Source organism: Scardinius erythrophthalmus (assembly GCF_964197995.2).
Source record: "Scardinius erythrophthalmus genome assembly, chromosome: 20".
NCBI lineage: Eukaryota > Metazoa > Chordata > Actinopteri > Cypriniformes > Leuciscidae > Scardinius > Scardinius erythrophthalmus.
In genome coordinates this window covers 33,207,742-33,229,201 of record NC_138240.1, presented here as the reverse complement: position 1 = coordinate 33,229,201, position 21,460 = coordinate 33,207,742, and the positions used below count along the sequence as shown (strand labels likewise).

Sequence of the window (21,460 nt, the reverse complement as noted above, 5' to 3'; positions counted from 1 at the left end):
ATATAACATTCGCCTGACTCATATGACCAGCGTGTTCCCCCATGACCAGCACAGAGTCATTACATGGGTCTTGTACAGTCAACTCAGAATGACTAAATAAAGTGATTGATTAAATAAATTTAAAACAGCTCCCAAAAACGGACGCCTAAGCAATTAAAAAGCACAATATCTGTAAACCGATGCTTGCCGAATGAACTAATATTGCCCACAGAAACGTAATAAAATAAACATTTAAATAATATAGTAAGAAAATAAATATTAATAAGTCAATTAATACGTTTTTAAATAGACATTTAGATTTTTTTTTTCTTTTTGTTTTGTTTGTCGTCTCAGCAATGCTGGGAACAGCGCGCTTGAACTCACTTCTGCATGTCATATTCACCAGGGAGTAATTTGTTCATCTGTCCAATAAGTTGGCCAAAAGATGTGTTTAGACGTAGCGCTAACAGGGCTTCGAACTGAATTTCCTCTCAGAGTTTATTTGTACTACTTGAACAGATCATAAGTAGAGAGACGACCTAAGAGTCAAGAAAATGTGGGGAAAAAAGCTAAAGAAACGAAGCCGAAGGAATGTGAAGAGAGGTTACCTCTCCCTTCCTGTGCATGTCTAACTCATTTTATAAAAAATGACTTGTCGTCCAGTGTGGATCGCTGACATCTACTGTTGCTGTACTCGATGCTTATGATTTACGGCGTTTGAAGTGAGCTTCAGTTTTTTGGTATTTTAATGAATTCCTGCACATAGATCTTTAAAGATAGCTCTCACCAAATGGGAGAGTTTCACAAAAAGGCTAGTGGCAATTTGAGATTAACAGCTAGAGTAGTAGTAAAATATCTGTTAATAAATAAATAGTACACTCTTATTTCTATAACACATGCCAACTATTTCACATCAACGCTAGATTCAGTTTATATACAGATACATTTTCGTTGCTGTAATCTCTGTAAGATATATTTCATATACAAAAGGCTATTTATCTTTTTTTTTCTTTCGTTTCTAGAGATATTTTCATGGAAATAAGTCTATCTAAGAGCTCTCTACATTATGGCCAGGATGACTCCCGCTAGATTTCACGACGACACACGGATCGGTCTGTAAACCAGGCCGAGTTCCCCTCGAAATAATGCGTAAATGCTTTTCATCGAAAATGAAATGATAAACATAGAATTTGACATTCGAGATGTTTTCGCACTGGTGCATGCCTTTTTCCAGTTGAGAAGGAATGTGTCCCTGTATAGCCTTTGAAAATAAACCACTGTTTTGTCTTGCTTTCTTTTTGTGTGTGTGTGTGTGTGTGTGTGTGTGTGTGTGTGTGTGTTTTCACTCTGCGTTTGTGTATGTGTGCTCGATGGCTAAGTTTGGACTGGCAAATTGGTCTGAAGTTAAGAGCTGTCACCAATGTTGCGTTTCTTGCCAAAGAGATTGGAGGCATCTCTGTTGCGTAGATTTGGCTGGTGCTTGTATTCATGGGGACTGACAGACCACCGCCACCCACCACGAGTCTCCATTCCAGTAGGAACTGCAGCAGACGGACACGGCTTGTTCTGCAGTAGCTGGAAGAGCATGGTGATCTCGGGCCCTAATCGGGTCAACAGATTTGCCCTCACCAGGTCCACTGTCTCATCGTCACACTCCATCAGACTCTGCAGTAGTTTCCCATAAAACCTGCGGCGAGACAGAGAAAACTCACACTGAGCCGGGTGCGTCAACAAATTTGATGGTTAAGCTACATTAGAAAGCTGCATAATGTAGGGAATCTGAAACGAAAGAAAGTGCTAAAATCGTTTTCAAATGACACCAATTATAATTTTTTTTAATACTGGTTGCTGCCACAAAATCAATGAATTTTTCTAGCAAGCTCATGACAGATAACGATGAAAGCTACTATCTACCTCATTGTATTTTGAATTTGCAAATTCCAGTTAAATGTTCATGTTATATAATTTGGTTGCATGCATATGTAAGTTAATCTGACTGGTTGTGTAAAATAGGCACATAATATTGTGATATCGATCAATATACCCTTGAATCTAAGCAAATCGTAATCGTATAGTGGCTAAGAGAATTGTATCGTGACAAAACGACAGATTTACACCCTTATCCCTTATCTGTTCACCACTGCTAAATCATACACAAGCAACTCAATTAGGCCTTGGTCAATAATCCTTGTGAAAAACAAATACACTTGAGCATACTCATTGTACTTAAGTAGTGCACATTGTACTTAAGTGTGTTAAGAAACATGCAAGTGTACTCTCTTTTTTAGTTCACTTAAGTGGCCTTTAATTTGATTAATATTATATTATCTGCAAGTACAGCTTTTTTAAAAATATACTTTTAAGATTTGAAGTACAGTACAAGTGCACATTCATTACAAGTAAAAGTACTTTTGCACAAGGGAATCCACCTAACTGATTCTTTAATTCCCAAATTTAGCATAATGGTAAGGTCAACAATCCTGAAACCCCTTCTGTGTTTTTGTATATACCATAAGAATCTTTTCATTCTGTTCAAGAGTCTTACCTGTTGGGAAAGTGGCTGGGTAGCTGAGCCACCTCCGCAATGGCTTCTGGGTTTGATTTGGCCACTTTACAAATGTTCAACTTGCTGTAACACTCCTCTTGAACCTCCGATATCATCCTCTGGAAGGTGGAACACCGTCTGACTGTTAGAAAGATCTTGGAAGTGATGCCATTGGCGATGCACTTCAAGCTTTCTTTCACAAAAGCCTTTCCCTGCAGAATGAACAGGAAACCACGTCAAGCACAGGCTTGAACGGTGACTCCAACCCATCTCACGAAACTGGAGAGGTTTTAGTTTTAATTAAGTGGAACCTTGGGCAGTAACAAGTAGAAACGATTCTCAAACAAGTCATTCTTTTGAACCAGTTATTTTTGAGGAATCAGTTCATAAAGTAATTTGGTAATAAGAACTTTTCTTGAGGTGGGTGACAAACTAAGGCAACATTTAGTGTGGCATATTCTATATAAGACTAATCAATTAAGAATGCCGTTATAAATCACTCTGTAGTAAAAACATTTGAAGATAATAGCTCCCATCAGGCCTTTCAGAGTACAGTGCCATCTCTGTGGGATTCAGCAGCATTCATTTGACAGGATTCATCCAATCCTAGTGCTTCTTAGGTTCTTCCTGTCTGCTGAATAGGCGTCTTTGACATCAATAGGATATTGTGTTTCCATCGATGAACTGATATATTGCTATTGTACTTTGCCATGAATTGTATACAAACACATACCTGAGTGTCGAATTTAGCAGCACTGTAGAGAAAGGACTTGCAGATGTCATGCATGCCATCTGTGTCACACGTTGAGTTTTCAAGACAGGCGAAGGCACCGCAGCCCACCTGGAGTGCACTGTTCAGGCAGCGTGCCACATCCGCTGCAAAAAGAAAACCACTGTTACATTACAAGAACCTAAAAGCATTCTTGACCACATTTATCCTTATTGTATTGTCAGTGGATCAAATCATAAATGACTGCAAAATATTTGGCAAGTCAAAACCAGAAATAATTGGGAATACACATATGTACTCCATCCATGTATCCAACCATGTATCCATCCATCCATGTATCCATCCATCCATGAGTAATTCTCTTTGCAGTCAATGAAATACACTAACATCCTTCTATTACATGGATAGTTCAGCTTGTACACTCTCAAAGAACAGATACCTGGAGAAAAGCCATTTGGGGTTGTTGAGGGAGCAGTCTTTGGAGACTGTTTGGACTTCTAGTGTGGAAGTATGGGGCAGTTAATGCTGGAACATATTCTCATGGGAAATTATTTAAGTAGAAACACATTGTGTGTAGTACCGATGAACTTGTAAAACCATTTAGGCAAGATAATTAATTCCTCACCTTGCTTACAAGTGAACATGGGATCATTTTTAAGGGGACACGTTCTCATTATCACCTTCCAGCCCACGGGATGTTTAAATACCATTCAGTCTGAGGGAACAGTTGTACAAACGGGAACGCTCCAAGAGTACTAGGGTTTTATGTGTGACATGGTGTGAGTTTCCATTCAGTTCTGATATCAAGCCAAATTTCGTCTTAAAAGGACAAATAACAACAAGCTTGACTAACCACTTGACAACCTGAAATGTACAATAACTGAGCCAAGCATTGGCGTCATTTCTCCACTCCACTCTCTGCCATAAATTTTATGGGTATTCCAGCCATTTTTCTGTTCTTGGAACTGTGACCCAATGAATGAAGAATACCCACAAGCAGGCCTTGAGGGGTTCTTGTAGTAGTCTGTGCGTTCTGTGCCCTGTGTTTGCCCCCGTCGTCAGGGAGTGAGAGAGAGGGGTGTAGGGCATGTGTGCCACTCTATATTAGGTTCTGCTGACTGTCTCTTTTGGCACAAGACCCATTGTTTCCATTACCCTTACATGTGACAAGACAATAACGTTCAGCGGGGTGACTAAAAGGCCCAAAACCACCACCTCCAACAGTTCCGCGCCAAAGACTATAAACATTTTGCCGCACAAATTCATAGCCTGCGGGGCCGGGATCCCATGCCACGCAGAGAAAGAACCTCAAGGGTGTGTGTGTGTGTGTGTGTGTGTGTGTGTGTGTGTGTGTGTCAGAGAGACTGGTGTTGCTACACACTCACTTTTGTATCTGAAGAAAAAATAGGCTGTGTGTTGCTGTGTCAATGCTCCTGGCAAAAGGCAGACTTCTGAAATAACCAGAAACCCCCCAAATGTCATGCAGTGAATATGTCTATTGTCCAGAGGAGCAGGTTAGGGCAAGATCTCAGAAGTACATTCTGTTAAGGCCATTTGCTCAATCTGCACATTGATAGAATATTCCGGGTTCAATGTGAGCTAAACTCAATTGACAGCACTTGCGACAATGCTGATTACCACGAAAACTAAAATCAGGGTAACATTGAGATAATTACAATGAAGATCAATTTGTAAACAGTAAAGCGCCACTATTATGTCAATTTAAGGGTTTAATCATCCAAGGGAATTTAAGGAGAAGCATCCAAGACAAAGATGATACTTCAACGAAACACAACTGAGAACTCTATTTAGTCTCCTGAGCTATGACAGAGTCACAAAAATGATAAACATCTTCGTTTTAATATCAAATACAGTTGTATCACTTTCCTACATTTGCTGTTGGTGTCAGGTCAAGTGATGATGAAATGTTTCCATGACTGGCCTCTCTTATCAATGGAACAGTTGTCCTTGTGAATACATGACTAAAAGCCTCAAATTGTGCTGTGCTGTGCATAAACTCATATGATCTAACCTGAGGTGTCTTGCTGACCCATGTCTTATAGCCTTTGGGGTGCTTTTAGACTAGTTACCCATGTGAAAAAGAAGTGCACTTAAAATCTTAAAAGTAGCCTATATATATTTTTACTTACTGTACTAACTGTACTTGTAGATTAATACAGAGTGTCTATTTACACTAGTCAAGTCAAGTCACCTTCATTTATATAGCTCTTCTAACAATATAGATTGTTTCAAAGCAGCTTTACAGTGATTATAGGAAATTAATGTAACAGAGATTATTTTGTCTTTACAGCAGCTCTAGAATAAAGTTATTGTCCAGCTAAAGTTAGTTTTGATTGATTCACTTCCATTGCAAAGATCATTAGTTATTAACTTAGGGGCTGCTTACACGACACCGTTTTAACTGAAAACAGTTCAAAAAACTTTAAAAACATTATTATCTCCGTGTAAACTTCAAAAACGTGAATCTGTGAAAACTGTGACGGCGTGCACATGGATATTATGTGTTTAGTCTAGGTATGCGCGTTTGAATATATATGTGCGCAGGCGCGTAGTCTTTCTTTACAAATTGACATTGCCAAATTACCTGTCTGGCCAGATTCCCTGTCTACCTGTCTGGCCAGCATAATACATAATCTTTTGTCATTTGTCATCCATGTGAACTGGAATCATTTTGATAATGTTTTATCTGGGGAAGTGAAGGGAAGGAGGCCTTCACAGGGGAGAGTCTAGTTGACACTTCAGGGCTGCATTGTCATGTCTAGGCGCAGGTCCTTCATCAGATCTGGATACGGCCTGGATCCGGCGGACTGCGGTAAATCTCGGGATAAACAGAGAGACTAATATTAGCGTAGACGCCATTCTTCTTATGATGTAACGACTCCGAGTACATCAGGTGTAATGAGAAGTGTTCCCGGTTCCGGCTGACCTAATTAGCTAAACCATTAAGCTAAACCATTTAGTGCTTTGTAAGTAATCAGCAATATTTTAAAATGTATATGATGTTTAATAAGGAGCCAATGCAGTGTTGACAGAACTGGGCTAATACAGTCATACTTCCTTGTTCTGGTAAGAACTCGAGCTGCTGCGTTTTGGACCAGCTGTAGTTTGTTTATTAAGCGTGCAGGGCAACCACCCATTAGATCATTACAATAATCTAGTCTTGAGGTCATGAGCGCATGAACTAACTGTTCCGCATTTGTCATTGAGAGCATATGCCATAATTTAGATATATTCTTAAGATGAATGAATGTGTTTTTACAGATGCTAGAAACGTGGTTTTCAAATGAAAGATTGGTATCAAAGAGCACACCCAGGTTCCTAACCTACGACGAAGACTTGACAGAACATCCATCAATATTCTAGGTATGACGTGCAGAGTTTTTTGGTCCAATAATTAGTATCTCTGTTTTTTCAGAATTAAGTAGTAGGAAATGACTGGTCATCCAGTTTTTTATATCAGCTATGCATTCCGTTAATTTTGTGAATTGGTAAGTTTTGTCAGGGCGCAAAGCAATATACAGCTAAGTATCATTAGCATAACAGTGAAAACTAATGCCATGCTACCTAATGATATCTCCCAAGGGTTGCATGTACAGGGAGAACAGCAACGGTCCTAGTACTGAGCCTTGTGGTACGCCATACTGAACTTGTGATTGATATGACATCTCTTCGTTTACTATTATAAACTGATAACGGTCAGATAAGTATGATTTGAACCATGCCAATGCTATTCCACTACTACCAACATAATTTTCGAGTCTATTCAAAAGAATGTTGTGGTCGATGGTGTCAAATGCAGCAATAAGATCCAGTAACACTAATAGAGAGATACAACCACATTCGGATGATAAGAGCAAATAATTTGTAACTGTAATGAGAGCTGTCTCAGTACTATGGTACGGTCTAAATCCTCATTTAATAATTTTAATAAATGTAATAATTTACACTCTATGTTATTACTGCATACCATTTAATGTACAACAACACTGAGGTGCAAATAGTGTCTGCCACTATTTCTAAGTATAAATAGCATCTAACTACTATTTACACTTATTGCAAAGAAAATGCTGCTTTAGTGAAAGTACAATCTATTGCTATTTTCACTTAGTGCAAATAGCAACTGACCAGATATTATATTACTGAAATAAAATGGCACTAATATGAGAGTAATAGAGTAAACTTTCATGACTGTTTAACACTCTTAAGTACACTTTTAAAAAGTGCACTTTGTAATCATGTCAAAACAAGTTTTACCTTAAAGTACAATTTAAATCATTATGTTTTAATACTCATTTGTTGTGCAATTTAAATCATTATGTTTTAATACTCATTTGTTGTGCTTTTAAAGAAGTACACTTATTTTGTTGACTAACATACTAAAGCACATGTAAATCACTTGATTATAATTTTAACTGTTGTGTTATTCAGTATTAGATTTAAAGTTATTATATTTTAAATGTACTAAATTACAACTTCACTATTACAAAGGTGTAATTAAAATTATATTCAAATTAAGGCTGCGCGATTAATCGAAAGGGTGCGATTATTTTATGCACAGCTTGTCAGTGAAGTACAGCTCTGTGCTCAGTAGTAAATGCTGCTCCATCTGAAAGCCAGAGGGCGCTCTCAAGCAGAAACTCCAAATATGCCCGCCACAGAAGTAGTAGTCAGGTCCGAATCTTCAAGATTGTGTAACCCTGTAGGCATTTTTGAGGAAAAGTTGTTATACCACATTTTTAGAAAGTTCAATGTCTCCTGAATAAGGATCCACCGTATAACATTGAAATAAGGGTCCCATTTTCTTGTAATTGTTATCGAAACAATAGGTGCATTATTCACAGCCGAAACACTACAGGTGGATAGGGTAAATTTTTTAAGTTATAGATATCACCATAAAACCTTTCCAGTTTTTCACTTACATAGAGACAGACATTTTTTGTATTACAAGTTTTCTAAAATGTCATGTTTACATATGCAAATGAGGCATACCAGTATGTATATATATATATATATATATATATATATATATATATATATATATATATATTTAAATATATATATATATATATATATATATATATATATATATATATATATATATATATATATATATAAATATATAATTTGAGGGGCAGGCATACCAGTACGCAGTTCTCCCTTTCGGGCTAGCCCTGTCTCCTCGCGTCTTCACGAGGGTTGTCGAAGCAGCCCTTGTTCCTCTCGACGACTGGCTGATCCTAGCTCACTCTCGAGACAAGGTTTGTGAACACAGGGACCTAGTGCTCCGGCACCTAGCTTGTCTGGGCCTTCGGGTCGACTGGGAGAAGAGCAAACTCTGCTCCGTGCATGGTATGGAAATTGACTCGGTCGCCATGTGTGCGCAGCTTACGAGCGAGGGCATGGCAACACGGCACGCTCCGAGTCCCAGTGACTTCGACCTGCCGTCAGACCTTCACCCCGTGGACGAACCTCAGTTTTCCCAGCGCCTTTGGCATGTCAATTGCCTTGAGTTGCAGGCCGTACGTCTCGCCCTGCACCGCTTCTGTGCGTTGCTCACGGGTCAGCACGTATTAGTCCGATCAGACAATACCACGACAGTAGCGTACATCAACCGACAAGGTGGTCTGTGCTCCCGCTGTATGTCGCAACTTGCCCGCCACCTCCTCATATGGAGTCATTCTCTGACCAAGGACACGCTCGGCACGGATGCACTGGTGCACAGCTGGCCGCGGGGCCTCTGCAAGTATGCGTTTCCCCCAGTGAGCCTTCTTGCGCAGACTTTGCGCAAGATCAGGGAGGACGAGGAGCAGGTAATTTTGGTTGCCCCGTATTGGCACAACTGCACCTGGTTCCCAGAACTAGTACTCCTCGCGACAGCACCTCCCTGGCCAAATCCCCTGAGGAAGGACCTGCTCACCTTATGGCACCCTCGTCCCGATCAGGGGCGGACTTTACCATTAGGCAAAGGTCGGCAATTGCCTTGGGCCCCGAGCTACCTAGGGGCCCCCAAAATGCCCTATTAACTTATGCTTAAGTTTTTATTTTTTTATTATTTTTTTATTATATATTTCTAAAACTCCATTTGCGAAAAATGGCATCAATCATTAGTGTCGTAGACAGGAGGGGGCCCCCCCGCCTCACTACATTGGACTATTCCATTATCTCACTTTTTTTTTTACTGCGCATCTGCGAAAGTGACAAGGCTGTGCAAAAAGTGCGCCGCGCGAAAGATAAACAACACGCAGTAACAGGAGGACTGGGAAATAGAGCAATTGATCCCCAGAGCAAGACGAGTCTAAACGCGAAAATTTAAAGTTTCGAAGTTACCCAAGCGGCTCAAATAAAAGAAAACAAGTGAAAAGACGCTGATAAGTATTTGGGAACGCTGCCAAAGATGACAAACTTTTTTACGGCTACTGTTGGGGATACAGATCAGGAACAACAACGTCAAACGCACAGAAAAATCGTGAAGCAAAGAGGACACTGAGATCGACAGACAAAACTGAGCAGTTTATGAATCTTGATATTTAAAAAAATCTCAGCTCTCAGATTCTGTCAATTCTATTATGAAATTCAAACAATAAATACCGTTTTGCCGTTTGTATGTGACGTAACAGATTCCTATAGCGGCACGTGAACTGGTCATCTCTAGCTAATAGTAAATAAACACGAATTAACAATGTTGAAAGATACAGTATAACTTACCGAAATGTATATTCCTCATTCATAATATCGATCAATAAGTGTTTTTCAACCGCGGAAAGAGGTAAAACAGCTGGAGAACAATCGTCACATAACATTTAGGCTACCTCAGGAAAGCCATTTAATTGGCTAGAAAAAAAGAGCTATAGAGAGTATTTGGCTAAATATGTGTACTATATTACTTATTTTAACCTTAAATTATACCAGCTGAGAGGGCTTTTTTTTTTTTTTTTTGAGAAAAAGTAAAACTTGTCTTGTGAAACGTTACCTAATATTTATCCAAATGAGTCAATATTGAATCAAATCACAAGAATTGAATCGAAATGGTGAAATTTGCCAAGCAAAAAAAAAAAACATAGCTTACCAGAAATTGTACCATGTAAACATTGTAACATGTTTCTGTTTAGGAGTAAAGAAGTGTAGCCTATGCAGGGTTTAAAGGGGACGTTTTTTCTCTCCTCTCTAACCTTTACTTCCCCATAGATTAGCTTTACCTGCCTATCCACCATTCAGTCGGTAAATATTTTTTTCATTCTCTTTTAAAGATTGGATGGGTAGGGGCCCATAGCCTACCTTCGCCTTGGGCCCCCGATTTGCTAAATCCGCCACTGGTCCCGATCTTTGAAAACTCCACGTGTGGCTCCTGGACGGGACGAGGCAGGTTTGAGTACCCTACCACCTGCGGTGGTGGCTACCATCACTTCCGCTAGAGCATCGTCCACGAGACATCTCTATGCGTTGAAGTGGAACCTCTTCGTGAACTGGTGTTCTTCTAAACTTCAAGAACCCACGAAATGCCCGATCAGTGTCGTGCTTTCCTTCCTGCAAGAAGGGTTGGAGCGAACGCTGTCTCCCTCCACCCTGAAAGTGTATAGTGCCGCCATTGCCGCACATCACGACGCAGTTGATGGTAAGTCTCTAGGAAAGCACGACCTGATCACCAGGTTCCTGAGGGGAGCGAGGAGACTGAATCCTCCTCGCCCTCCTCTCGTTCCCTCTTAGGACCTCTCAGTGGTTCTAACTACCCTTCAGAGTGCTCCCTTTGAGCCTCTGCAATCAGTGGAGCTTAAGTTCCTGTCAATGAAGACAGCGCTCCTGGTTGCATTGGCCTCCATCAAGAGGGTAGGGGACCTGCAGGCATTTTCGGTTGACAGAGCGTGCCTGGAATTTGGACCGGTTAACTCTCACGTGATCCTGAGACCCTGGCCTGGATATGTGCCCAAGGTTCCCACCACACCCTTTCGAGATCAGGTGGTGAACCTGCAAGCGCTGCCCTTGGAGGACGCAGACCCAGCCTTGGCACTGCTCTGCCCAGTACGCACCCTCCGTGCTTACGTAGACAGAAAGCAGTGTTTCAGGACTTCAGACCAGCTCTTTGTCTGTCATGGTGGGAAGCTGAAGGGAAAGGCTCTCTCCAAACAAAGGTTGTCTCACTGGATAGTGGATGCCATTGCTTTGGCTTACCAGCAGCATGGTCGACCATGCCCCTTTGGTGTGATGGTCCACTCCACCCGGAGTGTGGCATCCTCTTGGGCTCTAGCGCATGGCACCTCGCTAACAGACATCTGTAGAGCTGCAGGCTGGGCGACACCTAACATGGCCTCTGTGCGACCTCCACTGTTAAGCCTCTCTGAGCATGTGTCTTTCCCTTGGCAAGCCACCTTGCCACCCCTGGGTTTGAAATATTCCACCTGCGGCTGGACACCCCAGTGATTCTCAATATGCAGCCCCCTGGGGTCATGTGTATTCCAAGTCCCCCCCTTCGGGCTGGGCATAACTGCATATTTCCACTGATATATGCTTCCCAGTGTACCTTGGTACCTTGGCATAATTCCAGCAGCCATTAAAAACTGTTAATGTTGTTTTTTCATTGTTTACATGTTTAAATATTCTGAGAATGCATAGTTTAGTTCTAATGTTTAATGTTTAAACTGCAATACATTTTTGCAGTTAATTTTGGCAGCCATTTTGTTTTTATTGTTTATGCCAAAACAGTGATGTTTACAACTTGTTATACGGCAGAAATGGATTCAGCACCTAAAAATCATATAGAAACAACACTTGAAGTACTTTTCCTCAAAAATGCCTACTGCATCTTATCCAGGGCTATTTATCTATTTTGGGACTTGACTATAGATGGGCATCATACTATAGCTGTAGCTGAATAAAAAGAAGATTGAAACTCTTTGAATTTTTATTTTTATTTGTTGTCCTTTGTTGGACAGGAGGTTCATAAATGCTTTTCATGTTTGGAAAGATGTTTGGCGTGTGTTGCTTTTTCAAATGCACGTTATAAGTGGCTTAAACTCGCAGTGCTTTCAGATGGTTTGCTACTGATCACAGAGCTGTCCGTCACTGACAAGCAGCAAATAAAAAATAATCGCAGCATTTGCGATTTCATAATTGCAACAAACCAAATCAGTTTAAGCGCGATTTCATGTTAATTGCGATGAATCGTGCAGCCCTAATTCAAATACATGACATACAGGTTTCAATAGAAAAATATATTTTAATATACTGTACCATAAATGCTTGACAGTACATTCAACAGTACACTTACAATGTCAAAACCATATTCCAAAGATGATATAAATAATTATGAAGTATAAAGATAAGTCCTATACTTAAGTGGATAAAAAAACACTTAAGTTCAACTAATTGCATTTAATATACATTTGCAAATAACATACATTTAAGTGTCCAAATCATTACATTCAGTTATAAGTACCCTCTTTAATAAGGAATTTTTAATTCAAATGCATGATGAAGCCAAATTACACTGCATCTCCCAGGAAAAATACAGGGACCGTCAAAAAACAAAGTTAAATTACTCGGATTTTGCTACTGTTGTTGGATTATAAGAGGGCCTTTTTTTATTATCAGACACCCCTCTAGACGTCATCAGTAACTTTACAGGGGAAAGTACGGTTACGGATGAATTGGGCCACAACGTTAAGGGGATGTCCCTTCACTTAAACTGCACATGGCTGGGAAGAGGTGTAAAATATGGGTTTGATATTGCATTTGATGCTTTCATAGAGCACTTATTGTATTGCAGTGGGAAAACAGGCATGATGATTAGATATATTGTGACTAATGAAACTTGAATACAGCTTGGCCTGCTCACTCTGATCATTTTGAGGGTACTGTGATGGGCCCTGACAGGTCAGGACTCATCTGAGATCCAGGAAAACACATCAATAGACAATGCGCAGTCTTGTGTTTGCTTTCTCTCTTACTCAGTCATGTATCATCAAGTGCTGTAAAACCTCAACTGGGTAAGTTATCAGAGCCCCTATGTACTGTTCTTGACAGGTGATATCACACACACAGACTAATAGGATGAATTGTTGGAATGAATAATTCATTTTCTACACTTGCATAGCTACCTGTTCAGATTTCAACTTGCACAGCGCGTGACCCTGACTTGAACTTGTGGCCCTGATTGTCAGTGTTCCACACCAGACTCAAATGCATGACTCAGCTGTACCTCGCACATTTGGAGACGGCATTGCAATTGTTTTAATATTTCAAGTAGAGTTCAATAGTTTACGAATGTTCTGTAAACTTACTGTAAATTTGCTTCATTGTTTTATGAACTTGATTCTTTTAATATAGACAAACTTAAATTGAACTGAAACTGGGCTGGGATTTCTATTTCCCAGCATGCTTTGTTTAATGTTTTGCTATGCTTAATTTAGACGAGTTTCTGTTATGTTGGGATTTTTGAAAGGGTTACCATCATGGTGACGAGTGGAGCATGAGCTTGGATTGAGAACAGATGTACATTAAATATTTTATCTTGTCATACTTATTCAGCAATCGCTATGCTATGCTAATTATCTCAAAACATTGTTACCAATTAGCAAGTTAACAATTACTGAATTTGCAAGTTAAAGCGGGCCAAGTTTCCACTACTAAAAATATTTAAGTTGAGATTACATGATAATTTTAAGTTAAATGTGTGAGTACAAAATAAAAATCTGCCGGTTCTTCTTATTCAGGTTTTAATCACTCAACTTAATCACTATTTGAAGATCCCATTGGTCGTTTCATCAACGGCACTGACACAGAGGAGCCTTAAAGTCCCCCTGTAGACGACAATTTTATCCCTTAAAACTCATCTTTGATCACCAAAATGACATATTTAAACATTGTTTTTTTTGCTTCATGCCTTAAAATAGATTGAATGTAACTCCACACCCTTGCCTCATTTAGTATATGCGGTTCTATGAATACGCAGATGAGCCCCGCCTCCATTCACTCACTCAGCTCAGAGATCCACTCGTTGACGATCACACGTTGATCTGATTGGTTACAAGGTAGTTTGTGACGTCAGAAACACCAGCGATTTCAAACTGCGTTTTTGAGACTGTCTTTGGTTCACTGCAGTTTTAAGGAGAAAATACTCAGCAATGGTGTCGACTTATGAATTTACACATGGTTTGTCTTAAAGCACATTAAAAACACCACATAGACATATAAACAACATTAAAAACTTAATAAATTGCAGTTGTAAAAAAATGAACTCTATAAAACAGATCTCAATAAATATTTGGCAAATAAATGAAACATATAAAAATAAAAAAAAACACCTTTTCTTTTTAGCCATACTCTTTTTTTTATTTTTTATATGCCCTACATATTATGTTTTGTAAAGTATATACTGTTCATTTTGCTCTTTTGGAATTATTGGTGCACCAGTGTCGCTTTGTCTCAAAAGCACTGAGTCAGTACATGTCTCCCTGGCAACTAAGTACAACAGGAAGTTATGCAAATACCAAGTGGAGTTTGACAAAGGTTTTCACGTCCTGACCAGAGACAGAACGGAACTGAGCGTCCCACACCACACACAGATCCACTATTTGACACTTGGACAAGCTTTTCTCTGCAGCATATTAATTACTGACAAAGCAAGAACCCTTTGAAACACTGACACCAGATCTTCAGTTTCAATATAATGAGCAGTAAGTCAGAACATTTAGTCATCTGCAATAGTGTTGGGTCCTTTCAGGTGCACACAATGTCACTTAAAGCATCCTACTCCATTAAAATTAGTGTAAGCGAACCGCACACCCTCCAATTCTCTACCTGCACAATCTTTACACCTGCTATGGGATGTTCTACACCTGTCATTTTCAAATAAACCAGAAGAGCTTGGTAAGCTGGTTCAGGTGTATTTGATGAGAGCTGGAACATGGATAGAATGACCTCACCGGGGAAAGCCTTTTATATAGTGAATCAGCCTTTCACAGAAAATTAGTAATGGAACAATGATGTATATCTATTTAGAAAGCACGGTAGAGATTAAATATGTAATGTTTGTGAAAATGTTCTTTTTTATTTTTTAAATGGTCCTTTATAGGAGGGTTTAATAGTATCACCCTTTGAGATTTCACTCTGGTTTGGTTTTGTCCATATTGAGATTTTGAATGTTCTACATTTTTTTGTTAAAAAAAGGTTCTTTATGGGATTGATTGTTCCTTTGAACCTTTCCATTCCACAAAAGGTTCTTTAGATTATTAAAATGGGTAGCACTTTATTTTACAGTCGTGTTCCCCATGTACATATGATGCACTTATTACAGTAATCGCAACAACTGGGTAATAGGTACTAACCCTGAACCTACCCCTAAACCTAACCTTAACCCATGTACTTACCTTATATTACCCAGTATTTTGTCAGGTAAGTACACATAAGTGCACGTACTGTAAAATAAAGTGCAACCTTAGAATGTTCTTCACATTAAAACATGTTTTTTAAGAACTGTTCACTGAAAGGTTCTTTGGGGAACCAAAAAATGGTTCTTCTGTAGCAATCCTGTGAAAACCCCCTCTTTGGAACCTTTGTACATTGATAAATCTACCTGTCCAATTTGATGCCAAAAAACAAAAACAAAAAAAAACAACATTTTTTTGTTTTATAGTAACCTGGTAGCCAGAACTTAGTGTAAAACAATACAGTGATGATATACCATTAAATGATATAATGTCAATACCGACGTTAAGCTATTAAAATATTTGCTACTGTAAACTGTGCTAATACCATAATGGAAGATTACATGATGACTTTAAGATCATAAAAACGGAAGAACTGTGGCTAATAATAAACATTAAGACAGAACCAGTGTCACCCACACAAATGCAAAACACTATCAGAGTAACACACAAAATAATGCAATTATCACACAAGCAATAATGCTGTAATAGTGGATATCAGCATGACAAAGCCGTACTGATATTCAGTACATTGGATGATTATGAGGATGCAATTCTATAAATAAGAAGTAAATATTCACATTCCACACAGAATTTGGCCAGTTATGTTTTTACATGCCAAATGCATGTTGGAACCCAGTTCTGTTATATAAAATACCAGCACTCTTGACATGTTCGACCAATCCAGATTAAAGGAGTGGAAAATCTAAACAAATGTGATGGATTGCATGCAGTGAATTTGGTCATTAATCTTCATTAATAGTAAGGAGATTGATTCATTCATTGTGCCATTAAAGTCTATAATATAGTACTTTTTTCTGTAAATAATAAGGTGTGCGTTTATTGTATTGCCAAACTGAACTCATTTTTCTTCTACATAGCCTATAATAATGCAATTCATACTTTTTACTTAAAAGATACACGATTTTAAAAGTGTATGTATTGCATATTCTTTTAAATTATAGGGTAGCCTAATTCATAGATTTTACTTTTAATTTTACAGTAAAAGCTGTTGTCTTTTTTTTTTTTTTTTGCAGTAGCATTTCCCCCCCAATGTAGAAACTCCTGCTTTTGAGGCTAAAAGCGACGGCGGAATCATCACCATCATCATTCACATTCAATCATCGCGCTCAATGCATCAAAAGCAGCTCATCATGAGATATGATGAGTCCTCGTATGCGGGTCAGAGGATGATGAACATGATATAGCTAATACATCTGTCACAGAGCAGGTCAATAGATGCATTGGATGAGAGCTCATCAAAGACGAGATGACAGCTCTCATATGATCTGACTACCCTATACACCAAGCAAAAGCCCAATGCACGCGCATCAGCACACAACCGGCTCATTATTCCCGAACGCTTCCTACTTACAGGGGCTGTTGTGGGTGAAGCGTGCTCTCCTGGGCGAGTAGGATTCGTTCAGATCCAGTTCATACGCGGAGGCGATGAGCACGGCGAGCAGCAAAAGTCCGGTCCTTGGCGGCATCTCTCACTAAATGACACTGGGGGCTTCTATGAAGGGCAATAAAAGAGGGCTTCCTTTAGGTGTTGCGCGGTGTGCGGTTGAGGAAATGCGTGTGATGTGGGCAGTATCATGAAGGCTCCGTCTGTCTGTCCGGCTGATCTCTTCAGCAGTTTCTTCTTCCAGCCGCGTGCATGACAGGAGCGCAGGTCGCGCTTTATATGTGCCCGAGCATCACGAGCTCGCCGCTCAGCCCAATCACATCACAGCAGGCGCTCTTACACAGCCACAGCTCAAACTTTCATTCATTGATCCGTAGCATTTAAATGGGCTTCTCGTATGGCGTAAAGTTTGCTGTTCCTTATGACTTGGGGAAAACGCACACATCCTCGCGCACTGTTGTTATATACAAATAGACATAGCTACTTCAAAGACACAGACCTGAGCTTGTCTCATATATAACAGAGCTTATGTTTGATTTAGCTCAACTTTACCCTACTGAAAAAAGAAAGAAATGCTTCTCTCCCAGTGCAAAACCCATCTAAAACCAGCAAACAGACAACAGAATAGTAGATTAGATTGTGCAACTTTATCATATGCTTCTAAACGCAGCAACTATGTTCCATACAAAAAAAAAGAAAAAAAAAAGTCTTAGATGGTTTGCTGGTTTTGGCTCGTTTATCATGCCAGACAAGCCCAAAAGTGACCAAACTCCTTTAAAACCAGCAACGAACCAGCGTCTGACACATCCTCATAATGTATCAAAAAAGATAGTTAAAATTGAGATTTAAAATTGCATAACATGGCATCCATATAACCCCCTTCCTGTTATTGTAATGCAATTCTAAATCTCATTACTCGCTTTGAACAATGAGAGCTTGTTTTTCTTTATCTTTTTGTTTCATTCAGTAATCCATCTAGCCTATTATATTTCAACTGTCTGCACAAGCTTTGGCACTGTGTGATTACCAGGATCGCGTTTTAGTCAAATGTATTGCGTTCTTTGTTTTTCTTAACTGTCTTTGAGAAATAACATTTGAAGTTATTCAAATGACTCGCATTTTTATCGCTTTGGCATTTTGATGGACCCTTTACTATAATGGCGCTATTGTCGGTGAAGCAGACGGAATTTTCTCTAGCTGAGAGATAAACTGCGTAGTTATTGACACAAATCCTGTGGCTCATGGAAACCATCATTGTTGACTTTACGCGTCTCGTAACTCGCGGACTCAAGCTCGCGCACGGCGCACGTGCAGAAGCGCACGAGTGATGTTACACTGAAGTCTGCGCGTGAAGACTCGCCCAATCAGCACAGTCATGGTTTAGTGAAAAAAACTGCTTATTTTAAGCCTTGAAGGAAAATGAAAGAAAAGTGTTATATTCTGAACACCCTTTAATTTATCACTGGGGCTATTCGACCCACTTTCCCCCCACAATATAGCCTAGGTTCATTTGTGCATTTCTGTAAAGACACACACCTTGATTTGTAACTACAATAAGCTATTAAACATTTCCACCTTATTGCCAAGGGGAAAAAAAAATATAAACTTAGGACAAGTCATGCTGACTTGTGTTTTGCTTGTTCATGTCGTGACTCTATATGGGGTAAGCTGTCATATATTCAGGCATTTCAGCACAATTTAAAAAGCAATATTTGATTAAACAAAACAGCAAAAACAGACATTGTGCAAAATGGTCACACTTGTTTTGATACACTGGACCCTGTTTTTACAGTGACATAGGAACAAGGTTCACTCTGAACTTTATTAACATCACCGGTTATTATACCAGCCCTCAACAAACATTCTTCATTTGCTGAGTAACGCAGACTGCATCTGAGCTCTTTTCCCATCTGTGCGTGTGGTACTTCCAGCAGGTGTTTCCAAGTGAAAACACCATCAATGGATAGTGAGTCATGAATGGATTTGTGCCTCACCCCCTACTTACAGATCACCACATCCTCTGCAACGCCATCAGATGATTCACTAGGTCTTATCTACTATTTTGCCTTGGCAAAACTGTTTGACCGGAGCACAGAGAAACAGACCTCAGCCGCTTCATTTATCAAATCACATCACTGCAATATTACCTCTTTAAAATGCACCAGTGGTCCTGATATATTCAGCCTTTAACTTTGTGGTTAGACAGTGATTGTACATGATGCAACATTTACTTGCTAATACAAGTGAAACCCTAAACGCTTCATCAAGACTGAATGCACTTCTTTTCTTACACTAATTTCACTAGTAATGGTGAAAAATACAATAGGGGTTAGGAAAGGTCAATCTCTTTTCACTCAGATTTAGCCAAAAACAGATGAGATTCGAAGTTCAGTAACTTGCCAATAAGAAATTGTTAGATTGTAGTATTTTTTTCTTCTTTACAGATTCCATTAAATTGGTGGGCTGGATTCCTCCCAAGCTTCTTTGGTCTATAACAAGCTTTTTAAATGATGTTTTTAAAGCCTTTAGTGTTCAGTGGTTTGATTTGTAGATGTGTTTTATGGTAGATCTCTAGTTTAATTTATTGCGACAACTTTATTACGAATGTATCGGACTTCTCAACTTCTAGTGGCCTGCTTCATTTGTCAAATATATTGACAGCTTTAAAGTCCCCCTGCAGTCAATCATTTTATCCCTTAAAACCTATCTTTGATCACCAAAACGACATGAAAAAAAGATTCTTCATGCCTTAAAGTAGCTTGAATGTAACTTTACACCCTTGCCTCATTTAGTATACATATTCTATGAATATGCAAATGAGCCCCACCTCCACTCACTCACTTAGCTCAGAGATCCACTGGTTGACGATCACACGTTGATCTGATTGGTTACAAGGTAGTTTGTGACGTCAGAAACACCAGCGATTTCAAAGCGTGTTTTTGAGACTGTCTTTGGTTCACTGCAGTTTTAAGGAGAAAATACTCAGCAATGGTGTCGACTTGTGATTTTACACATGGTTTGTCTTAAAGCACATTAAACACACCACATAGACATATAAACAACATTAAACGCTCGATTTTCACCACAGGTGGACAACACACAGCAGAAAAAATCAAGCAGATATCGTGTCTGCTACTCCAAAAAGGTTCATTCTTGTATTCTTTCAGCAACTTATTGCAAGTCTTTTGGCCAATAAACGGCAGTATGATGCAAAACTGTGATTGATTTCACCCCTATGCTAGTCTGTTGTTAACTGAGCAACTAGAACATCAAAATTCATTCCATAATTTAGTTCTACAACATTTTACATTATCAACAAGGTGAAGAAAGCATTACAACAACAAACAGGATGGAGTATTGGGGCTTTTCCTTATCACCTATAGGGCCATTTTCCTGGGATGCGTTCCACTCCGAATTGTTATGCCCTTCACTCGCTAACTTCCCTCCGTCTCGTGGACTATGATGTGCGTCATTGATGTTACCACTGGCGGAACTCGTGCATGAGGTTTAAATGGAACACACTAAGCCCTTGATCACTTGGAATTCACTATTTAAACCCCTTTTTTACTTTTGAATTTGTTTTATGCACCATTCTATATGCAAATACTGTATGTTGTTGGAGAAAATATATAAAGTCCTATAGGTATATGAGCTGTTGGAGAAATATAAAATTGCACTAAAAAATATATATTTATCAATAGTATAAACTTTGACTGTGAACATAGGGTAGCTACAAGTACTATGCGATTAAATCTCAAAATAATTACATTTTTCCCCTGTGGTGAAAATCAAGTTTTTAATGTTGTTTATATGTCTATGTGGTGTTTTTAATGCGCTTTAAGACAAACCATGTGTAAATTCATAAGTCAACAGCATTGCTGAGTATTTTCTCCTTAAAACTGCAGTGAAAAAAAGACAGTGTCAAAAAGGAGTTTCTGACTTCACAAACTACCCTGTAACCAATCAGAACAATGTGTCGGCGGGCTTTAGCATATCATTCACAGCGAACTAGCAGGGGAGTCTCAAGAGATGCCGGGTCATCCCAGTATTTTTTTTGTTGATATGAAAAATCAGGTAGATTTAGCAATATTGTGGGTGTATGATGTATATTACGATGTTATGATGAACTACATGCCTTTCTCCACTGATGTTCTGAGATATTTAGAGTGTTTCTGATGATTGTTAGAAGGCAGATTGAGATGGCGAACGGGAACATAGTTTGTGTAACATTAGCAACACATTATTAGCTGTTGATACAAGCTAAAAGCTAATCATTTTAATTATCGTTATGTGTCCTACGTTGTAAAGAGCGATACCATTGTGCAGCGTTTACCTCAGTAAGTTGGCTGAGTGGATCT

The 21,460-nt window shown here is 39.2% G+C and overlaps 1 protein-coding gene across 1 annotated transcript; it reads right to left on the bottom strand.

Moving 5' to 3' along the window:
• Positions 1-992: 992 nt before the first annotated feature.
• On the bottom strand, positions 993-17,354 carry stc1 (stanniocalcin 1). Its single transcript, XM_081348994.1, has 4 exons — positions 17,070-17,354; positions 3,258-3,400; positions 2,525-2,736; positions 993-1,666 (listed from the first exon to the last, which is right to left on the bottom strand). Exons 1-4 carry the CDS (start codon positions 17,182-17,184, stop codon positions 1,384-1,386), a joined length of 753 nt encoding a protein of 250 aa, XP_081205120.1. The 5' UTR covers positions 17,185-17,354; the 3' UTR covers positions 993-1,383.
• Between the last annotated feature and the right edge of the window lie 4,106 nt (positions 17,355-21,460).

Coding starts and splice junctions, on each gene's coding strand:
- stc1 (XM_081348994.1), bottom strand. CDS start 17,184: ATGCCGCCAAGGACCGGACTTTTGCTGCTCGCCGTGCTCATCGCCTCC. Junction 3,401..17,069: donor CTTCACCCACAACAGCCCCT/GTAAGTAGGAAG, acceptor TTCTTTTTGCAG/CGGATGTGGCACGCTGCCTG. Junction 1,667..2,524: donor CCCAGCCACTTTCCCAACAG/GTAAGACTCTTG, acceptor GTCTCGCCGCAG/GTTTTATGGGAAACTACTGC.